At 39.3% G+C, this 21,226-nt stretch overlaps 1 protein-coding gene across 4 annotated transcripts in view; it reads left to right on the top strand.

Annotated features, from left to right (window-relative positions):
- NMS (neuromedin S) overlaps window positions 1-21,226 on the top strand; it is a 45,244-nt gene that overhangs the window by 13,407 nt on the left and 10,611 nt on the right. For 3 of the 4 annotated variants that reach the window (XM_030921528.1, XM_030921529.1, XM_030921527.1), the window contains 2 exons: window positions 7,869-7,962; window positions 20,607-20,662. In XM_030921528.1, the coding sequence (XP_030777388.1) occupies window positions 7,869-7,962; window positions 20,607-20,662 (150 nt within the window). Of the gene's footprint in view, window positions 1-7,868; window positions 7,963-18,103; window positions 18,375-20,606; window positions 20,663-21,226 lie in introns of those variants that run through there. The other variant, XM_030921530.1, reaches the window with a different exon arrangement.

Below are 21,226 nucleotides of genomic sequence, written 5' to 3'. Positions count from 1 at the left end.
TAGGCTAATTGGTCCCCATTAAACTCCCCCTTCTTCAAACTTGCTCTTGGAAACTCTCTCCAATCTTTGTAAGCCATTATCTTTTCTACTGATTGCCATTCCTATTCACTCTTTCTTGTTAAATTACCTGACCTTCATCTGTACTCTCCCATTACTTAGTCTCTCTTTTCAAACACTAGCTACTTACTATCCTTTCCTACTCTTAAATGGTTCCCATTCCAAGCCTCTGAACCTTCCTCTGTGTATTTGTTAGAGATTCTTTTATTGCTGCCTTTCTGTGTCTATGTTTAAAATAGAGTTTTTGCAGTGTCATTTCATCATAGTCTCTGACCGCCTGGACATGACTCTTACTTTTTCAACCTTTTATATCCCTGAGAGCTTTCCTCTAAATAACTCATTCATTCATTTATCTAACAGGTAGTGAGTGTTGAGTCACCTAATACTTGTATTGAGTCATCACCCAACTAGGAAGAAAGACATCACTGCAGGTGTTTTAAACAGAGGTACTTTAATTTAGGGAACTGGTTACAAAAATATTGGAAAGAGTACAGCAGCTAAAATTAAAAGCATTAATTATACCAAGTGTTGACAAGGATTTGGAACAACTGGAATTCTTATACACTGCTGGTGGGAATGTAAAATAATATAATTTTGGTTGTTCCTTAAAGAGTTAGATATATGACTACCATATGATTCAGCCAACCCAAACTTAGGTATTTACCTAAATGAAATGAAAGCAGATACTCATACAAAGACTTGTACAAAAATGCTCAGAAGCTTTATATATAATGGCTCAAAACTGGAAACAATCCAAATGTTTCTCAACAGAGCTACAGATAAATAAATTGCAGCATATTCACATAATGGAGTACAATTCAGCAATAAAAAGGAATAAACGATTGAAATATGCAACAGCAGGAATTAGTTTAATTATGCTAAGTAAAAATTCAAAAAAAAGAAGTCCATACTATATAATATACAATTCCATTTATATAAAATTCTATAAAATGCAAGCTGTAATCACAGAAAGCCAATCAGTAGGCAGGAAAGGGGAGGGACAGATTGCCAAGAAGCACAATAAACTTTTGGAGGTGATGGACATGCTCTTTATTTTTATTGTGATGATGATATCACAGTCTATACTTATGTTAAAGGTTATCAAATTATACACTTTAAATATATATAATTTATTGTATGTCCATTGTGAAAGGTAAATAAATCTTGCCCTAAAATCACTAAGCTAAAGGGAAAAATCAAGCTGAGAATTCCTTAGGGCCAACCTACCCCCCATTCTATTCAAAGTCAACCCCTCTGCTCACTGAGATCAATGCATATCTGATTCCTCCTTTGGAGAAGCTAATCAGAAACTCAAAAGAATGCAACTATTTGTCTCATATCTACCTATGACCTTGAAGGCCCCTCCCTGCTTCAAGTCTGCCCAGCTGTGCTTCGAGTTGTCCCGCCTTTCCAGACTGAACCAGTGTTTATATTGCGTGTGTTGATTGTCTCCCTAGAATGTATGAAACCAAACTGTGCTGTGACCACTTTGGGCACATGTCGTCAGGACCTCTCAAGGCTGTGTCACGGGTGTGTGACCTCAACTTGGCAAAATAAACTTTCCAAATTAACTGAGATGTGTCTCAGATCTTCAGGTTCACATTTTAGCAACTACAAGGGGGTTCTGAGTGGCAATGTCCCTGATCTTTGACAATTCTCCTATTGTTGCTTGGTACCAGCATGAGCTAACTTTGTGGCTCAAACCAATAGGACAATTGGCTGAGGTCTGAGAGCACCCCCTCCAGAGAGTCCCTGATCTTCCAAAATTTGGTTGAGATCTAAAATTTATTTTGCTGTACCACTCCTCTTTTTTTTGAAGTTTTACTTGCTTCCAACAAGGAAGGCAGGATTTCCTGTTTCCGATGGAAGGCGGGTAACTCCTTTATGGAGTTTCAGCTTGCTTCCAAAAGAGAAGCTGAGTTTTTGTGTATTTTTTTTTTTCTGCTTTTAGGATGGTAGAGAGCAGTCTACAGCCTGAGGCCCATCCCTAGATAAGTTACTGAATAGGGTTTTTTCTTGGCTAAAGTGGCGTCATTGTTTGTTTTGCTTACCTGTTTTTTGTTGTTGTTTGTTTCTGTTTTTGTTGTTTCAGTCTTTTCCCTTTGGGTTTGATCAACTCTATCTGACTTGATCAAATCCAAAGGAAAGTTCCAAATTATGGGGAACAAGCCCTCTGAAGTGGCTAAATTACCCCCACCACACACACAAAGATGGTGTGGTGGGAGAGAAATGGCCAGCAAAAGGGGAAAAAAAAAGAGGAAAGATTTTTTAAATTTTAACTGCTAGAGGATCTTTATTTACATAACATGGCCGCCTTTTTGTTAGCCAGGTCAAACTGAAAGCAATGGCTGTCACCCCACGCTGCAGTTCCACAGCTAAGGTTCTGCCTTCTTTTTTTTCCACCATGGCAGCCTGAGTTTAGTTCCTAAAACAAGCCCTTTCAGGTTTGATACCTGGTGCTTCTGAAATAGCAACAATTTGTCCTAGCTGAAATATAGTAATGAGAATTTTAAAAAGTTTTTTTACTAAGAGCTCAATGGTTAAATGTCAGCTTAATTAAAAGCTCACATCCAAGATGTGTGTGTGTATGTGTGCATGTGTGTATGTTTGTATTTAAAAGGCCTTAATGTTTTGGGTTTTTTTGTTGTTTTTTCTCTCCTAGGACCTTGCCCTTTCCCCCTCCCCTCCCAGTTGACTGGATTCTGTTTTCTTCATTTACTTCTGCTGTCTCTCCTTTCTCTTGCACCTTCTGCTGCACGAGGGACTTAATCATTTCTAGTAGTCTGGGGTTCCTTAAAGAAAATGGCAAATGCACCAGACTCCCTTTGGAGGAGAAACCTGTTTTTCCTTATGGAATGCCAAGAGTGTAAACAGACAAGTTCATGTCAGCTCTTAAACTGCTTGCTTTTGTATTGCATTACGTGGTTTATTGACTAAAATTATTATTACAACAGAAGCTACTCTTGGGTTTTTTATTTTTTAAGAAGAGTGTAGTTTAGACACTCAGAAATGTGTTTGTTTAAAAAGAAGTTTTTAAGTGCACTGTAAAAATATCACATGGTCTAGCCTCATAATAATTCTCCCTTTTTGGAAACCCAGGATTTAGTGTGGGCTCTGCCCAGAGCTTAGAGATCCAGTTAAAAGATAGGTAGCCGGCCGGGTGCAGTGGCTGATGCCTGTAGTCTCAGCACTTTGGGAGGCTGAGGTGGGTGGATCACGAGGTCAGGAGATTGAGACCATCCTGGCTAACATGGTGAAACCCCATCTCTACTAAAAATACAAAAAATTAGCTGAGCATGGTGGGTGGAACCCATAGTCCCAGCTACTTGGGAGGCTGAGGCAGGAGAATGGCATGAATCTGGGAGGCGGAGCTTGCACTCAGCCGAGATCACACCACTGTACTCCAGCCTAGGCAACATAGCGAGACTCCGTCTCAAAAAAAAAAAAAGTTAGGTAGTCCATATCTAAATAAAATTGGTCTCTTTATACAATCTGATGATAGATTTCTATGATTTTATGTTTGATTTGGTGTTCATCTTTAATCTCCGTCTAGCACACCACACTCTTTCTCTCCATACCTTATGATGTAAATTTTGCTATTTGATCTTCATCTGAGTTGTTTCCTTTAATATGCAAATTTAAGGCTATTTAGCTGACAGCTGCCTAGGGTTGTGAAACAGATTATCAAGAATGTGAAAATCTAAGATAGGGGAAAAAAAGGGTTTTTATGAATCTATAAGATGTACTTCTGTTGGTATGCCTAATATGTCTATGCATTTGTGTGTTGTGTACTAAAGTTTTCAGTAGTTTCACTACTGAAAAATATATAAAAGAGCTCTAATTAATTAGCTTAAAGAGAAATAAAAGCACTTAAATACTTCATCAGAAAAAGGAAAGACTAGTCAAATGCTTTTTCAAGTTTACATGACTTAAGTAAAATCTTTAATAAATAAACTAGCTTTAAAATTATTGGTAAAGTAACATTAGAAATGTCTTAAGAATTGCCAGCATACATTTTTGTTTGCATTTATCAATCAAGTAATTTCATACTTATCCCTGCCAAATGCTATAAGGTGTTAAAATTTGGCATAGGAGTTACAAAACTATAAACACAGCCCAAGACAGAATGATCTTTGCTTGTGTAATCTTTAATAAATAAGACATTGATCTTGGTTTAATGAAAATAGCTACATCTTGAATTATTTAGTAAAATTACTGTAACTTCTAATCTTGTGGTTTTCAGCAGTTGAGTCCACAGGCAGTAAGGAGGTTTGTTTTGGGAAAGGACTGTTATCGTATTTGTTTCAAAGCTAAACTAAGTTTCTCCCAAAGTCCAAGAATGAACAAGGACAGCTTGGAAGTTAGAAGCAAGATGGAGTAAGTTAGGTCATATCTTTTTCACTGTCTCAGTGAGAATTTTGCAATGGTGAGTTTTATAACTTTACATCATGACTATTGCAATTTTCATAAACAATCTAGGTAAACCAATAAAATAAAATATGTAGGCAAATGTAATGGGATAAATACTCATAGAGAAACTTGTCATAATTTAGACTCTAAAGTTATATTAAATTAAATAATATATATTTCATTATTTGGGTATTTGTATGTAAAAATGTATTGTAGGAAAATACTCTTTCTAAAAAAGGTGTCCTTTTAAAAAAGATTAACAATTTTTGTCTAATTCAAAGGTTACGTATAAAACTTAACCTTTTATAAAAGATAAAAGAAACCAGGAAATAAGAGAGATGTAAAGGATGTTATAGAAATAAAGAGGTATTTTTTGGAAAGAAAGCTTAAAGATAAATTATTTTATATAAGAAAGAAGCTTGTATGATAAATTTAGACCTGGAAGAAAATGACTGGTTTTTTAAGAAAGAGGGATATTCAGGACAAACCAGAAAGTCCAAGCATGTCATGAATGATCTGTGTAAGTCACAATATAAAAGGATTTATTAAAAAAAAAACTTTTATAGGATCAAGTTGTCTGTAATTAAAGGGAAATTATAATGGTCTTTCTAGAGATTGGGTTTAATGTAAAAAAACACTTATACACTAAATAATTAATTAGAACAACAAAATTTCCTTAAGGGATTGATTTACTCTTAATAAATTGTTAGAGATTTTAATTTTTTGTTAATCCACAGTTTTAACTTTTATTGCATCTCACCATTTTCAGTTTTCTCTCCCCTTTCAAAAGGCATGAAGTAACGCTCTCCTTCACCTCATTTTTGGCTCGTATAAGTTTTTTTTCTCAAGTTGTTTTTGTTGTGATCCGATGCTAATATTTTTTTTTTTTTTTTTTTTTTTTTTTGAGATGGAGTCTCGCTCTGTCTCCCAGACTGGAGTGCAGTGGCTAGATCTCAGCTCACTGCAAGCTCCGCCTCCCGGGTTAACGCCATTCTCCTGCCTCAGCCTCCCAAGTATCTGGGACTACAGGCGCCCGCCTCCTCGCCCGGCTAGTTTTTTGTATTTTTTAGTAGAGACAGGGTTTCACTGTATTAGCCAGGATGGTCTCGATCTCCTGACCTCATGAATAAAGATCTAAAGGAAATGTTTTCTTCCAACATAATATTCTATATACTGCAGAAGTTCTTTTCTTTTGCCTTTTGGTAACTGGCCTAACAGATTTTATGTTTTATTGAAATAATTCCTATGCCATTATTATTATGTTTGGGTTTGCTTAGTTAAAAAAAATAAGATTAAAAAACATTTTTTTCAAATTAAGGTTATTACTTCCATGTATCTTTCTATATGTGTTTTTAAACTACTTGTGACATTAAGTTACAGAGTTTTGACTCCTGGGTGTAAAAAGGACACCAAGTCCAAATCTTAAACACTGACAGCAGTGAAAGCCTCATCTTCAGGCCCCATAGAAGATGCCAATCAAAATAAACTGCATTCCCCAGGCACAAGGCCAGAAATTAAAGCCATTCAACTCCTCAAGGCCCAGGGACTATCATGGAAGAAGTGGGCATATGAGATTGTAAGGGACAATTTTAAGAGATAAAATAGGTTACATTTCTTTATAAATTAACCATTGGTGTGGAAAGCACACCGATGCAAGACCAGGATATAGACCCCGGTGTCAGATTAACAAGGTTTTCTTGAAGCATTAACCAACTCATTGATGAAGGTTATATAGGTTATGAAGGTTTATGGAAGTTATATCTTATGATCAAAATTAAAATTTTGTAGATTGCAAAATTTTAAAAGATTTAATTGGCTTCATGCTGTTTCTTTTTTTATATACTTTAAGTTCTAGGGTACGTGTGCACAATGTGCAGGTTTATTACATATGTATACATATGCCATGTTGGTGTGCTGCACCCATTAACTCATCATTTACATTAGGTATATCTCCTAATGCTAGTTGTATAGTACACCTGTTATTAGATTCTAGTCTTGCCTAGTGTTTTTTTAACTTTTATTATTTTCTACAGTTTGGACTGAATTCTAATTTGTTTTGGCTACAAGTCTTCAAAATAATGTTTTCATTTTTTTCTTCTTTTTTTCCCCTCATTTTTTCTAATTTGGAGTCACTGAAGACTAAGCTGTGCTTCTTTTAAGCCCTGTGAAATGAAGACAGACAACTTAAACTTCAGAAGAAAATAACAGCAACCTGTTTACATACATAGGCCTCTTTCATACCTGCCTACTGATATATAGGCTTCAGAGTAATATGGCCTATGTCAATTTTCCAGGATTGTTCTTTTGTTTGTTGCTGTTTTTCTCTCTTCCACCCCCTTTTTTCTCTTTACAGGACATGAGAATTCCAAACATGCTAAAAATGAGCTTTCCTAATAACTTGATACATATCTGTCTAGGAATAAACCATCCTAGCCATGAGAGATCAGACAAAACCTGAAACCAGAGACCCATTTTCTTCTAAAATGCCTTCTCCAAAAGATTTTTAAAAAGAAAAGGGGGGAAAAGTGAAAGGAAAATAAATCTTAGTGCCCCAAAATCACTAAGCTAAAGGGAAAGGTCAAGCTGGGAACTGCTTAGGGCCAGCCTGCCTTCCATTTTATTCAAAGTCACCCCTCTGCTCACTGAGATAAATGTATATCTAATTGCCTCCTTTGGAGAAGCTAATCAGAAACTCAGAAGAATGCAACCATTTGTCTCTTATCCACCTATGACCTTAAAGTCCCCTCCCCACTTTGAGTCTTCCTGCCTTTGCTTGGAGTTGTCCTGCCTTTCCAGATCGAACCAATGTTCTTACATATGTTGCTTGATGTCTCATGTCTCCTTAGAATTTGTAAAGCCAAACTGTGCTCTGACCACCTTGGGCACATGTCATCAGGACCTACTGCGTCTTTGTTATGGGCATTTGTCCTCAATCTTGGCAAAATAAACTTTCTAAATTAATTGAGTCCTGTCTCAGATATTTGGGGTTCACACAGTTATATCTCAACAAAATCATAAAGAAATCATCCTGGATGGAGGCTAGAATTACAAAGTGGTAAAAAGAAACATTACCCAGGGATTAGCAACCACAGAAAGCCTCATTCTTGCCTAGGGTTTGAGGAACTTAAGGAAAAATGGTGTGTTTGCAAAGCCGGTGTTTACTTAGCCACTAAGACTGATGGGACCCCACTGGTGCTGCTGTTTTAATTATCATCTCTACTTATCTTCAGGAAGCTGGGAGCACACACTCTCATTACCCCACAGGACCTGGGGAGCCTGAAGTCGTGCATAGGTGTTGTTTTAGGTGCTGGAGCCAGAAGCCATGAATACTTCCTCTGCTGGGGGCATAACCCCAGGCAGAAAAAAAAAAAAAAGACTTCTTTCTTGTTTTTGTTTTCCAGCCTTCTCTCCCATTGACAGAAACAAACTGCAAGCCAGCTAGGAAGGGAGTTTATTTTGCATGTTTCCAGCTCTGTATGATGCTGTGGCAGCGGGGTAAGTAAGGAAAGATGTTTATGGAGTCAAAAGTCCAATGGGCAAGTAGGTGGCACAGCTCTCTGATACATTACTTTTGACAAGGAAAAAAACAGGGAAGGGTATGTGGTTCTTACTTTGAGGGGTCTTTGTCAGAACACCCTGGTTCTTCCAACATTTCATAGCTCTCTAATCCCCTGCCATTACTAAATAGCCCAGTATAAAAGCAGATATAAAGCCCAGGAGAAAGTGCAGGACTCAGGCACAGAAGGTGAGAGGAAACGAGAGAGTATATTCATGTGGGTGGGGACAGGTATCAGCTAATGGGGGAAGCTGGCCTCTTCTGCCACCAGACGGCTTTGGGGGATTTGACAGACAGGCTCTAAATAGACTTTTCTACAAACGCTTGCTGTGTAGATAAAACTGCTGGGGCTCAGAATATGTCACCCCAAAATATGACATAGGAGACCGGAATATGCCACTCCAAAGTGTGATGGTAGAGAACCAGAAAATGCCACCTCAAAATATGTCATTTTGGCATAAAGTTTATTTTCAGCTGATTATTTTTGGAAGCAGCAGACACAGGAGAAGCTCTAAAAACAGAGACATTATCCCTTTTAAGAAAAATGTACTTTTATAAAAGAAATCTCCAGTTGTAAGAGTGTCTCTCTGCAGCAGGATGAGAAGGATGACTCTAAATCACTAGAAATTCTTATCAATGGGGAAGGCACTGACTTAGATCTGCATAACAAACCTCACCTACCTTTATGGCACTTTCCCTGGCCTTCCTCATTCCCTTCTTTCTTTGTTTCAGCTGAGGATGGTATTTGAGCCACTTCTTTGAGATGTACTTTTTCCCTGGGTATCTCCCATATACACAGGCAGTATCTATGTGTCTTAGTCTGCTTGTATTGCTCTAATAAAATACCTTAGACTAGGTAATGTATAAGGGACAAATGTATTTCTTACAATTCTGGAGGCTGGGAAGTCCAAGATCAAGGCGCTGGCATTGTCTGGTAAGGACGGCTCTTTGCTTCCAAGATGGTGCCCTTATTGCTGTATCCTCTAGAGGGCAAGAATGTGAGGGATTCACATTGTAGAAAGAATGGAAGGGTAAGAGAGTATGCCCTTCAAGCTGGAGCCCTTTCATAGGGATACTAATCCCATTCATGATGGCTCTGCCCTTTTGGGAGATAATCACCTTCCAAAGACCATGTCTCTTAATACTGCTACCTTGGGGATTAAGTTTCAACATGAATTTTGGAGGAAACACCATTATTCAAACTGTAGCGCCGTGGTTAAACTTCTGCTTGTTCTTCTCCTGTGAATCTGTCTTTCTTTATAGGGGTCAATCCCAATTAAGATCTCAGAAAGGGTAGAGGAAGAATTATCGTGTTCCTCCCTTGTGGTGCTCTCAAATATTCTCATATCTACATCTTAATTTACTTTAGATTTTTAAAAGAGTTCTTGAAGGACATTGGGTATCACTGAGGCACTCAGAAAGTTGTGCTTTGAATACAGAAACTTATAATTGATTTAGAAATTCCCTTTTCTTGTATTTTACAAATTAAAATTGAGTTCCCTGAAAGCCTGCCGAGTTTTATCGTAGTAACCATTCACAAAGCGGAAGCCAATTTAAAGTGGAAAGGAGGAGGCATTTTTAGTGTAGTTCTCTGACATTTGCTTGTTTCAAATGGTCTGGGAACTCTACATGGTGAGTTCATTTATTCAAAAAAGTTATATCTTATTAAATTGGCTTGGCACTGACAAATCCACTGGTTATAGCCTTTTAAATAATGCTTAACAAATGCAACACTTTGGAAAAAATTAATGGAATAATATAAAGAAAGGAGTTGATTTTTTTTTCCCTTCAACTTTTATTTTATTTTATTTTATTTTATTTTATTTTTTTTTTTTTTTTTTTTTTTTTTTTTTTTTTTGAGACGGAGTCTCGCTCTGTCGCCCAGGCTGGAGTGCAGTGGCCGGATCTCAGCTCACTGCAAGCTCCGCCTCCCGGGTTCCCGCCATTCTCCTGCCTCAGCCTCCCGAGTAGCTGGGACTACAGGCGCCCGCCAGGTCGCCCGGCTAGTTTTTTTGTATTTTTAGTAGAGACGGGGTTTCACCATGTTAGCCAGGATGGTCTCGATCTCCTGACCTCGTGATCCGCCCGTCTCGGCCTCCCAAAGTGCTGGGATTACAGGCTTGAGCCACCGCGCCCGGCCCAACTTTTATTTTAAATTCTGGGGTACATGTGCAGGATATTCAGGTTTGTTACATAGGTAAATATGTGCCATGGTGGTTTGCTGCACAGATCATTCCCATTACCTAGGTATTAAGCCCAGCGTCCATGAACTATTCTTCCCAACGTTTTCTCTCACCCCACCCACCCCGCAACAGACCCCAGTGTGTATTGTTCACCCCTATGTGTCCATGTGTTCTCATCATTCTGCTCCCACTTACACGCGAGAATATGTGGTGTTTGGTTTTCTGTTCCTGCGTTAGTTTCCTGAGGATAATGGCTTCTAGCTCCATCCATGTCCCTGCAAAGGATATGAAAGCAGTTGATCTTTTATATATGCAAGTTTAGATCTTTGAATATTAATCCATATGCTTGTGTTTCAGACTTTATTAAATTTTTTAAATTTAGTTTTACTTATACAAGTAATTCATAAATAATCAATGCAAGAATTCAAAAATATGAAATGCAAGAATTTAAAAGGTTTTTTTTTTTTTTTTGAGACAGAGTCTCGCTCTGTGGCCCAGGCTGGAGTGCAGTGGCACAATCTCGGCTCACTGCAACCTCCGCCTCCCAGTTCAAGTGAGTCTCCTGCCTCAGCCTTCAGAGTAGCTGGGACTACAGGCACCCACCACCAAGCCCAGCTAATTTTTTGCATTTTTGGTAGAGACGGGGTTTCACTGTGTTAGCCAGGATGGTCTCGATCTCCTGACCTCGTGATCTGCCCACCTCTGCCTCCCAAAGTGCTGGGATTACAGGCATGAGCCACTGCGCCCAGCCAAGAATTCAAAAGCTTTTAATGACTCCTCACAATCTCACTGCATGAGAATCTCTGCTATTATTCTTTTACTTTGCATTTACCTACATCTGTACATACACAACTATGTGTTCTATTTTTTAAAACTTTTACATAAGTGGAGGTTGGTAGATTGCAAAATTGGCCATAACACTTTGTAATTCATCTCATCGTTGAGAGGTGAAATTTATTTTCCCACCCCTTGAATCTGGGCTAGCTTTGTGACTGGCTTTGTCCATTATAATGTAGAAGTGATGTAGTGCCTGCTGAAAACCTAGTACTCAAGAGGCCTTGTAGCTTCTCCTCTCACTATCTTAGAACTCTGAAATGAGCGTGAGATCAAGCCTGGGCTAACCACCCTGAGAAGGAGAGATTACATGGAGAAGGGTCTCAGGCACCCTGTCTATTCACCAGGTGATTACAGATGTGTAAGTGAGTCCACCTGAGAATAGCTGCCCTGTAGAACCAAAGGGTCTCAGGCACCCTTTCTACTCACCAGGTGGTTACAAATGTGTAAGTCAGTCCACCTGAGAATAGCTGCCCTGTAGAACCAAAGGGTCTCACCTGTCTACTCACCAGGTGGTTACAAATGTGTAAGTCAGTCCACCTGAGAATAGCTGCCCTGTAGAACCAAAGGGTCTCACCTGTCTACTCACCAGGTGGTTACAAATGTGTAAGTCAGTCCACCTGAGAATAGCTGCCCTGTAGAACCAAAGGGTCTCACCTGTCTTCTCACCAGGTGGTTACAAATGTGTAAGTAAGTCCACCTGAGAATAGCTGCCCTGTAGAACCCAGCCCAAATTGCTGACCTTCAGAATTTTGAGCTAAATAAATGATTGTTTAAACAACTAAGTTTTGGAGTGATTTGTTATGAGCAGAAGCTACCTGATATTGGAGTGCATGGCATGCAATTTCTTTTTTCTTTTCAGACTCCTCATTTATGGCTATTCTACAAGTGCTAGGAGCCTCTAAGTGCTCCTAGTATTTACTTGTACCAAGGAAAAGAAGCAATGTGTAAGAATATAGCAGAGGGGACCCATAAGAGTGCAGCATACACCAGGGCTTCAGGTAGTTTTTAGTCTCCTGCTTGAGACAGGTGTGCCAATCGCTCTGATGTAAAGGAGGGAGTAGTCTGGAAATAGAGATACAAGCCTTGCCTGCTCAGAGATCACAGCAAAGGTGGAAAATGAGCCAGATAGTTCCACATGGCTGGGAGTCCTCACAATCATGGCAGAAGGCAAATGAGGAGCAAAATCTTGTCTTACATGGTGGCAGGCAAGAGATTATGACATGAAATTTTGTAACATGTATTCTTTACTCAGGTTACAAAGAATTTTCCCTGTGAATACATGTAGGCCTATCTTATTCTTCTAAATAGTTACATAGACTGGGCATGGTGGCTCACGCCTGTAATCTTAGCACTTTGGGAGGCTGAGTCGGGCAGATCCCAAGGTCAGGAGTTCAGACCAGCCTGGCCAACATGGTAAAACACTGTCTCTACTAAAAATGAAAAAATTAGCTGGGCGTGGTGGCACGTGCCTGTAATCCCAGCTACTCGGGAGGCTGAAACAGGAGAATTGCTTGAACCCAGGAGGCAGAGGTTGCAGTGAGCTGAGATCACACTGCTGCCCTCCAGCCTGGGCAACAGAGTGACTGCATCTCAAGAAAAACAAAAAAAGCCACAGTTACATAAATTTCCATATTATGGATCCCTTCGTTTATTTAATAAGCGATTCCATTGTACGTATGTATCAGCTTTTTTTCCCAATCACCTCTTGATGGACAGTTAGGTTGTTTCTTCCTTTTATCCTTTCCTTGTTGCTTTTTGCCTTCCTTCCTTTCTTTCCCTCTCTTTTTATATTATCAGTAATTACCCCTATAGCTTTTGGAAACACTTATCCTATGATTTTTTTTTCCTTGCTAATATTGATTACGGCATCTTTTTATACAGAATTATTTAAAATACTTTAAAATGTATCGATCTTTTCCTTATTGTCATCCCTATTTTAAGTTTTGCTCTAGAGCAATTTTCCTATAAAAATTTTTGCTCAATTTTTTTCTAATACAGGATTTTATATAAGTGTCTGTGTGTCTGTGTATGTGTACTTTGCCTTCTTTTATGTGATGATCAGCCAGGTGTGACCTCAAGAGGAGACACAGGAGTGGCACAGGAAAAAACAAAGTGTACTACACTCACAGGTCCTGGAGACAGGAGGACCATGTGGGAAAGGCACCAGGGTGGTCAGGAGGTGGAAGACAGGAGCAAAGAGAAGATCTAGTCCACCCCCGTTATGGGTTTTATGGGGAAGGGCAAGGCAGGGCAGGGTGAACAGTTTAGGAGTGGCTAATGTGAATACTTGTGGAGGGTTTGGAGCTGTGGAGGTGGTTCCTAGTTGCCTGGCAGCTGGTCCTGGGATGTTTCAGGCAGAGGGATTTTGTCTCCTGGGGCTTAGGGGCCAGATAGAGGAGTTATGGCCCTGCACTACTTAGTTTATCATCGCAGGCGTGCTCCAGGCTGAGACCTTGCTATCTCTAAGCATAACTAGCCCTGGGAGGAACGGTCTTTCTCCAGCCACAAAGATTTTTTTTAAGATCTCAAAACAGCATAATGTACACAGAATTTTAAAATATTTATAATTGTGTGTGTGTGTGTGTGTGAGAATCAGGTTTAGTTTATTGATCTTCTGGAATTTATTTTAATTTACAGTAGTCCCCTGATTTTTTGTTTTTGTTTTTTTTTTTTTTTTTTTGGAGACAGAGTCTCACTACTCCTTTGCCCAGGCTGGAGTACAGTGACGTGATCCCGGCTCACTTCAACCTCCGCACCTCCGCCTCCCGGGTTCAAGCCATTCTCTTGCATCAGCCTCCCCAGTAGCTGGGACAACAGGCATGCGCCACCACGCCCAGCTAATTTTGTCTATTTAGTAGAGATGGGGTTTCACCATGTTAGCCAGGCTGATCTGCAACTCCCGACTTCAGGTGATCCACCCGCCTCGGTCTCCCAAAGTGCTGGGATTACAGGCGTGAGCCACGGCACCCAGCCTACAGTAGTCCCCTCTTGTCTGCGTTTTCACTTTCCACAGTTTCCGTTCCACCAGTCAACTGTGGTCTGAACATAGTACATATGGAAAATTCCAGAAATAAGCAATTAGGTTTTTCAATTGCATGCCCAGGTGAGTAACATGATGAAGTCTCTGGGTCCTGCCCCTCTCTCCTTGAATCCTCCCTCTGTCCAGCATCTCCGTGCTGTCTACGTGCTCATTAGTCACTCTGCAGCAGCCTTGGTTAACAGATTGATGGTTGCGGCATCACAGTGCTTGTATTCAAGTCACCCTTAGCTGACTTCATTATGGCTCCAAAGCCACAAGAGTAATGATGCTGGCCATTGAAATATCCCCAAGAGAAGTCATAAAGTGCTTTCTTTAGGTGAAAAGGTGAAAGTTATTGGCATAACAAGGAAAGAAAAAAAAGTCGTGTGCAGAGGTGGCTAAGATCTACAGTAAGAACGATTTTCTAGCTGTGAAACTGTGAAGAAGGAAAGAGAAATTCGTGCATACTGTCTGTAGGGTTTGGTACTATCTTCAGCTTTAGGCATCCACTTGGGTTCTTGGAATATATCCCATTAGGATAAGGGGAGACTACTGTATAGTGTGGAATAGGGTATTTAATTTTTGCCAGATGATCCTGAACACCATTCAATGAGTAATTTGCCTTTTTTCAGTGATTTGAAATGTGCCTTTATTCTATATTAATCTAATCTGCTTCAGCTCTCTCTATCCCATCCTATGGATTGGTTTGCCTGTTACTAGATCAGTAACAAAATGTCGACCACAATACCACAATTGCTACAGCTTTATGGTACATTTTGGCATTGGTAAAGTGTCAAGTTTTTTCCCAAAAATTTGTCAAATGTTCTTGAATATTTTCCTCTCCCAAACTACTTTCAGAATAAGTCTTAAAATTTCATGAAGGGACATTTTAAATTTAATTAGGGTTACACTGATTTTACACATGAATTTTGCCATCAATTGAAGTTTAACAACATTGAATCTTGCTGGTGAGGATAATGATATGCCTCTTCATTTATTCACACTTCTTCAGTACAGTTTTGTAGTTTTCTTTTTAAATGTGTTGCACATTTATTCTCCAGTTTTGCCCTCAGTATTTCATAGTTTTTAAAGCTATTTAAATTTTGACACATTTCAAAATTTATTTTTGCTCTTGTCCTAAGAAAATTAGTACTGAAAATAGTTTCCCTCAAATTTGGTCAATTTGGTAAACTTTTGTTAATTCTAATCATCCACCACTTGATTTCACTGAATTTTTGGTAATCTGGGCAGATAATCGTATAATTTGAAATCAAGGAGCGTTTCCAAATTTTACTTTTCATTATTTCATTTTATTTTTGTATTGAATTGGCTAAAAATGCTTACATGTTTGTATTGGTCTTCTTGGACTGCCATAGCAAAATCCACAGACTGGGTAGTTTAAACAACAGAAATGTATTTTCTCACAGCTCTGGAGGATGCAAGTCCAAAATCAAGGTGCCAGCAAGTTGGTTCCTGGTGAGGCTCTCTACTTCGCTTGCAGACAACCTCACACAACCTTTTTTCTGTGCATGCATGCAGAGACAAAAAGATTTCTGGCATCTCTTCCTCTTCTCATAAAGACACCAGTCCTGTTGGATTAGGGCCCCATCCTAATGTCCTCATTTATCCTTAATTACCTCCTTAAAAGCCCTGTTTCCAAATACAGTCACATTGGGGTCTAGGGCCTTAGCATATGAATTATGCAGAAAACACAAATTAATTTACAACCATGTTGTTGAATAGTAACAGCACAGACTTTTAAAATCTTTTTCAATTTCTAAGTTAGTATTGAAAATAATATTTTTACGTTTTTCTCCTGAATATTTGAAAAATAGTGTAGGCAAAATACGCAGAAGAAACATAGAGTTGACGTAAATCAGAGCTATCACAGAGGTTGCCTTGACGCTTATGCATAAACACCAGTTCACCAGTAGAGCAGATGTTGAAAAAGTACTTGTTGATTGACACTTATTAAAAATACCACAACCGTTTGCTATTATGTGTGTCATGTACCTAAAATGACCATAAGTGACAGTGGTTAATATCATGTAGATAAGTGGTGTATGTTGAAAAAGCATTTATTCATGTTTTCCCTTTCATTCAGTAAAGATTTGCTGTTAGGAAGTGGGTAGATTTTAATGTAAATGGCACAATCTCTGCCTGGTATTTAAAGACCTTGGGTTAGCCTCCTGGAACCAAAGTGGTAAATACTGTAATAAATAGAAATCTCGATTTCTTACTGGCTCAAAGGCAAAATATTATGGCTATAAGGTAGTTTATAATTATCAGCCTGTTATGAATTGAAACTTTTTTGACAAAATGCCACATTTTAAGTCAAAACTAAACAGCTCCTTCTGAGCAACTCCCACTCAAAATTATTCTTTAAAAGCTCATTCAAGCCGGGCGCGGTGGCTCAAGCCTGTAATCCCAGCACTTTGGGAGGCCGAGACGGGTGGATCACGAGGTCAGGAGATCGAGACCATCCTGGTCTACACGGTGAAACCCTGTCTCTACTAAAAATACAAAAAACTAGCCGGGCGTGGTGGCGGGCGCCTGTAGTCCCAGCTACTCGGGAGGCTGAGGCAGGAGAATGGCGTAAACCCGGGAGGCGGAGCTTGCAGTGAGCCGAGATCGCGCCATTGCACTCCAGCCTGGGCGACAGAGCGAGACTCCGTCTCAAAAAAAAAAAAAAAAAAAAAAAAAAAAAGCTCATTCATTAAAACAATTATATATTATGACTTAGGTAAAGTATTAACATGTTTGAGCCATGTGTAAACATCCAGCGGTTATTAGTAACCACCTAATCTCTAAAAGAGCAAAAATTAAAGATATGCAGCCAGGTGCGGTGGCTCACGCCTGTAATCCCAACACTTTGGGAGGCTGAGGTGGGCAGATCACGAGGTCAGGAGTTTGAGACCAGCCTGACCAGCATGGTGAAACCCGGTCTCTACTAAAAATACAAAACTTAGCTGGACTAACTGGCTGGCAGTGGGCGCCTGTAATCCCCACTACTCAGGAGGCTGAGGCAGGAGAATTGCTTGAACTCGGGAGGCAGAGGTTGCAGTGTGCCAAGATCGCACCACTGCATACTAGCCTGATCAACAGTGAGACTCCATCTCAGAAAAAAAAAAAAAAGAAAGAAAGAAAATTAAAGATATGCATAATGAAAAAAACAAGATATTTATTTCATGTATGCTATATATGTTGCCCTTTTTGCAAGAAATAGAAGACTTCAGTCTTTCTCCTGCTTCTATCACATATCTAATCCCAAGGAAGCACGTTTAAAAAATTACTTATCAATTAAAATTCCATATTCTTACAGAAATGACTGGGTTCAGGTACCTTTGAGTCCAAATTTCTTCTCTCATCCTTGATGGCTGGATGATCTTGGACAAGTTTCTTAATCTTTCCTAGCATCTGTTTCCTCATTCACAAAATTAGAGTAATAAGACATCCCTAATAGATTTTCTGTGAGAATTACATGAAATAACCTATGTGAAATGCCTAAAACAGATCCCAACATGTAGAAGTTCAGTAGATGAAGTTATTTATTATTATTAAACATTGTCATGTTTTCCTGAATACTGACAATTTGAAATCCTTAACTTGTTCCTTAAAATGAATCTGGAAAGACCTCAGAGAGGCTAATTTTCAGCCATGATCTGAAAAACAAACAAACAAACAGAGCCCCAATTGAACTTCAGATTTTTAAAAATATTATACCCAAGACTCCAAATTTTGTCCTTCTTAGATGCACCAAGGTGACATAACATCCTTTTGTTAGTGGTGGAAAATAAACAGCTTCATAGGAAACAAGACTTTATCACGCAATAATTTATAGATTTGTGTCCAATTTTTTATTAAAAAGAGAAAAAGCCCTTCTTGAGTCAGAAATACTTCTCAGATCGTTATAGAATAACAATCAGGACTCTCTACCTTTTATTTTCATTGCTGGGTTGTAAAAGAGGACTCTCTACAATGCCTACTCCAGAAGGATATTATTCTACAAATAAGGGCCCAGCATGACATTTATGAGAAAGCCGGGGTCCTCCTGTGCAAAGCTGATTGGTGATCAGCAAATGGGCTCCCGGGCGCTGCAAATAAAGGCACTTTCTTCGCTGGGCTGATCAGATGCAGGACAGAGGGTTGCCTCTGCCTGTGGACCTTGGGGAAATGCGCAGCTCCTGTCCTAGCAGCATCCGTCTGTGGCCAGCAAGGAGAAACCAGACTCTAACAATGAAACCTCTTCGTCCCCAGTTCCCTGTCATCTTGGTCATCTACTGCTTCTGCATGCTACATATTCCCTCCTCAGGTAAGGGGAGCTTCACCAGATTCCATCTGGCCTGAATTCTGAGGATGACTGAGACAGACCTTGATCTCCCAGGGCAGTTCTGAAGGGAGTCAAGCTTCATTCTCCCCCGCCAGCCCTCATTACTACCTTCTTGATTTCTGACTGCAATTTGTTTCGAACCTTTAGGAGAGGATGGACACAGCGAGATGCTGAAGCCTTTTACCAAGGGAGACTTTTCCCTGTGGGACTGTCTTTAAGCTGCTCCTGCCCCAGGGATGTCCTGAGCATGTGCCGCTAAAACTGAAGGGTGAGGCACGTCCTGGTAGGAGTTAGGGGAAGACACCTCTTGTAGCCATTTCTGCTCCCTGGATTCTGAAGAGACGAGGACAGAGTTGGTAAAACTGAGCTTACAGCTCCAAAGAATGGGAATTGATGGGCAGTTCGAGACGGGCGCGGGAGGAGCGCACAGTGGAAAAAGGAATCGTTTCCAAGCCTTTCCCCTGGGTTTTAGAGAGGCAGAGTTCCAGAGCGTGGTGGAAGCCGCTACCTCCCGGGGCCGGTGAGCTGTCCGCGGTGCTGACCGGGCGCGGGCATCGCCTCACCAACTCTGAGAACCAACTTCTAGGGAACAGCGGTGGAGTGAGGGTCTGTGGTTGGAATCTTACCACCATCTTCATAGGATGCAGGGAAGTGGGCGGTGGCAGAACAACTAAGGTTGGAAACACATACCATTTTAGATTTTTCCATTAGAATTTTGACTTAGGAGAGTAGAACATCTTTGGAAATATATTGACAGAGAAAATATGTTTCAAACAGTATGTTCGCTTTGTCATGTCCTACAATGTAATCACAAAACTGGGCCTTGCAAAGGACCATGAAGGTCATCTGGTTTAACCTCTGACAGGGTGCAGGGATCCCTTCTGTAACTTCCCGATTCTATTTAACTACTTTCAATGACCCCAACTCACTGCCAGCTAAGACAGCCAGGTGCTGCCTCTTTGCTCCAGTAGAGTCCTGTTTATATTATACTTTTGTAAATCTGTTATTACCTTTTATTTATCTTTCTATACGTTTATACTCACCTCCCTATTTTTTCCTATTTGACTTTATGTTTCCTGAGGGTAGGTCTTTACGTTTTATTAACAAAGAACCTCTCCATAAATCCTTTTAGGATTCGTTTTCATTACTTTGCATTGTTGAATGATTCCAATTGTCAAAAACTTCTTTACGCTAACCTTAAGTGTGATCACATGTAACTTTCTAACCATCAGCCTTTATTCTGTTATTTGGGGGAAACACAGGATAAGACTAATATCTCTTACTTATTGTAGTTCTCAAAACAGTTGAAAGCAGTTAACATATACTTCCTAATATTCCTGTTTCCAGAGAAAACTATGCTCAGTGACTTTACCTCGTATCTTACCATTTCAAGTCAGACTATTACCTTTTAAGGTTTAGGCCCTGTTATTTGAATATAACATAACATTGTCTTAGCTTTATCTTGCCTCAGAGAGAATGCAGGGGACAAAATACCACTCAGTTTTCTTTTGTCTTGTTTTTACACATAAACTGCTCTTGAGTCACACATTCCGTTCCACACGTTAAAAATCTAAGTGCCAGGTTTTATATTTATCCGTCTAATTTCATCTTGTTAGTTTCGACCTATCCAATTGATTCTTTCAACTGCACTATAGTTATCCCACCAAGTATTGTATCACAAGCAAATGAGAAGAGGAGTTCACTGAAGTTAGACAAAAGGTTGACAGGGTCCAGCTGCATGCCAGCAGCCTTCCCCAGAGCCCATCCCTAGAGAGTCTGTAGCAGCAGAGAGATGAGTATCCATGTGTCTTCAAAGTTCCAGGGTGATTCTGATGTCCATCCTTCATTGACACCATTTTCTAATAGGCCATCCTTATGAATTCTATCAAAATACAAACTAAGTTGTTACCTTGGGATTTTTTTTCTCCTCTTTGCCGAGTTGCTAACAGTTGTACCGAACACTCATGGTAAATTAATGACCATGCTATTTTAAATTAATCTTTGTATATTCTAGTGGCAAGTAGAAGTGTATTTTCTTTGTAAATCCTTTTAACAACATCAGATCAAATCTTACTTTCCCACTGACCTCTTTTGTATGGTTCTTTGGTGGTTTATTACTTTAATAGAAACTGTCTGTTTCTCATGGTAAAGACTTTGAAGTAAATGCTATGACCTCTTTTCTCTAATTAATACTTTTATGATTTCTCACAATAGGATTTCCCCAACCTTTAGCTGATCCTCCAGATGGCTTGGATATTGTGCAGCTTGAGGTACCCAATTATTCAGTAATGTGAGATTTCTATTTAGTCTGGACCTTCAATACATCATGTGTATAATGTTCACTTAAAACTATTTTGAGATCAGATTTTTGGCTGCAGCAGAAACTCACTGCTGCCATTTTTCATGGCCTCATTTAGGGCATCCTGAGGGTTGTGTTGAAATTCACTGCCACTGTGTGAGAAGATAATGTGAGGTTCAGAAATAGGACAATTTTAGTATTTTAAATCTGTTGTAATAAAATTCTGCTGACTGAAGAATTTATACTTATCTTTGATTCATTGTTTAAATTATAAATGCATAATCAATGTACATATTTTCAAGGTACATGTGATATTCTGATACTTTCATATAGTATTTTATAACCAAGTTGGGGGAATTGGAGTATCAAGGGATATTAAACATTTACCTTAAACATTTACATTTTCTTTATGCTGGGAGCATTCAAATTATTCTCTATTAGCCATTTTGAGATATCCAATAGATTATGGTTTACTATAGTCACTTTACTGAATTATCAAACACCAGGCCTTGTTTCTTCTATCTAATTGTATTTG

Source organism: Rhinopithecus roxellana, chromosome 17, assembly GCF_007565055.1.
Source record: "Rhinopithecus roxellana isolate Shanxi Qingling chromosome 17, ASM756505v1, whole genome shotgun sequence".
NCBI classification, from domain to species: domain Eukaryota; kingdom Metazoa; phylum Chordata; class Mammalia; order Primates; family Cercopithecidae; genus Rhinopithecus; species Rhinopithecus roxellana.
The sequence above is the reverse complement of the archived record's forward strand: the minus strand, read 5'-3'. Positions and strand labels throughout refer to the sequence as shown.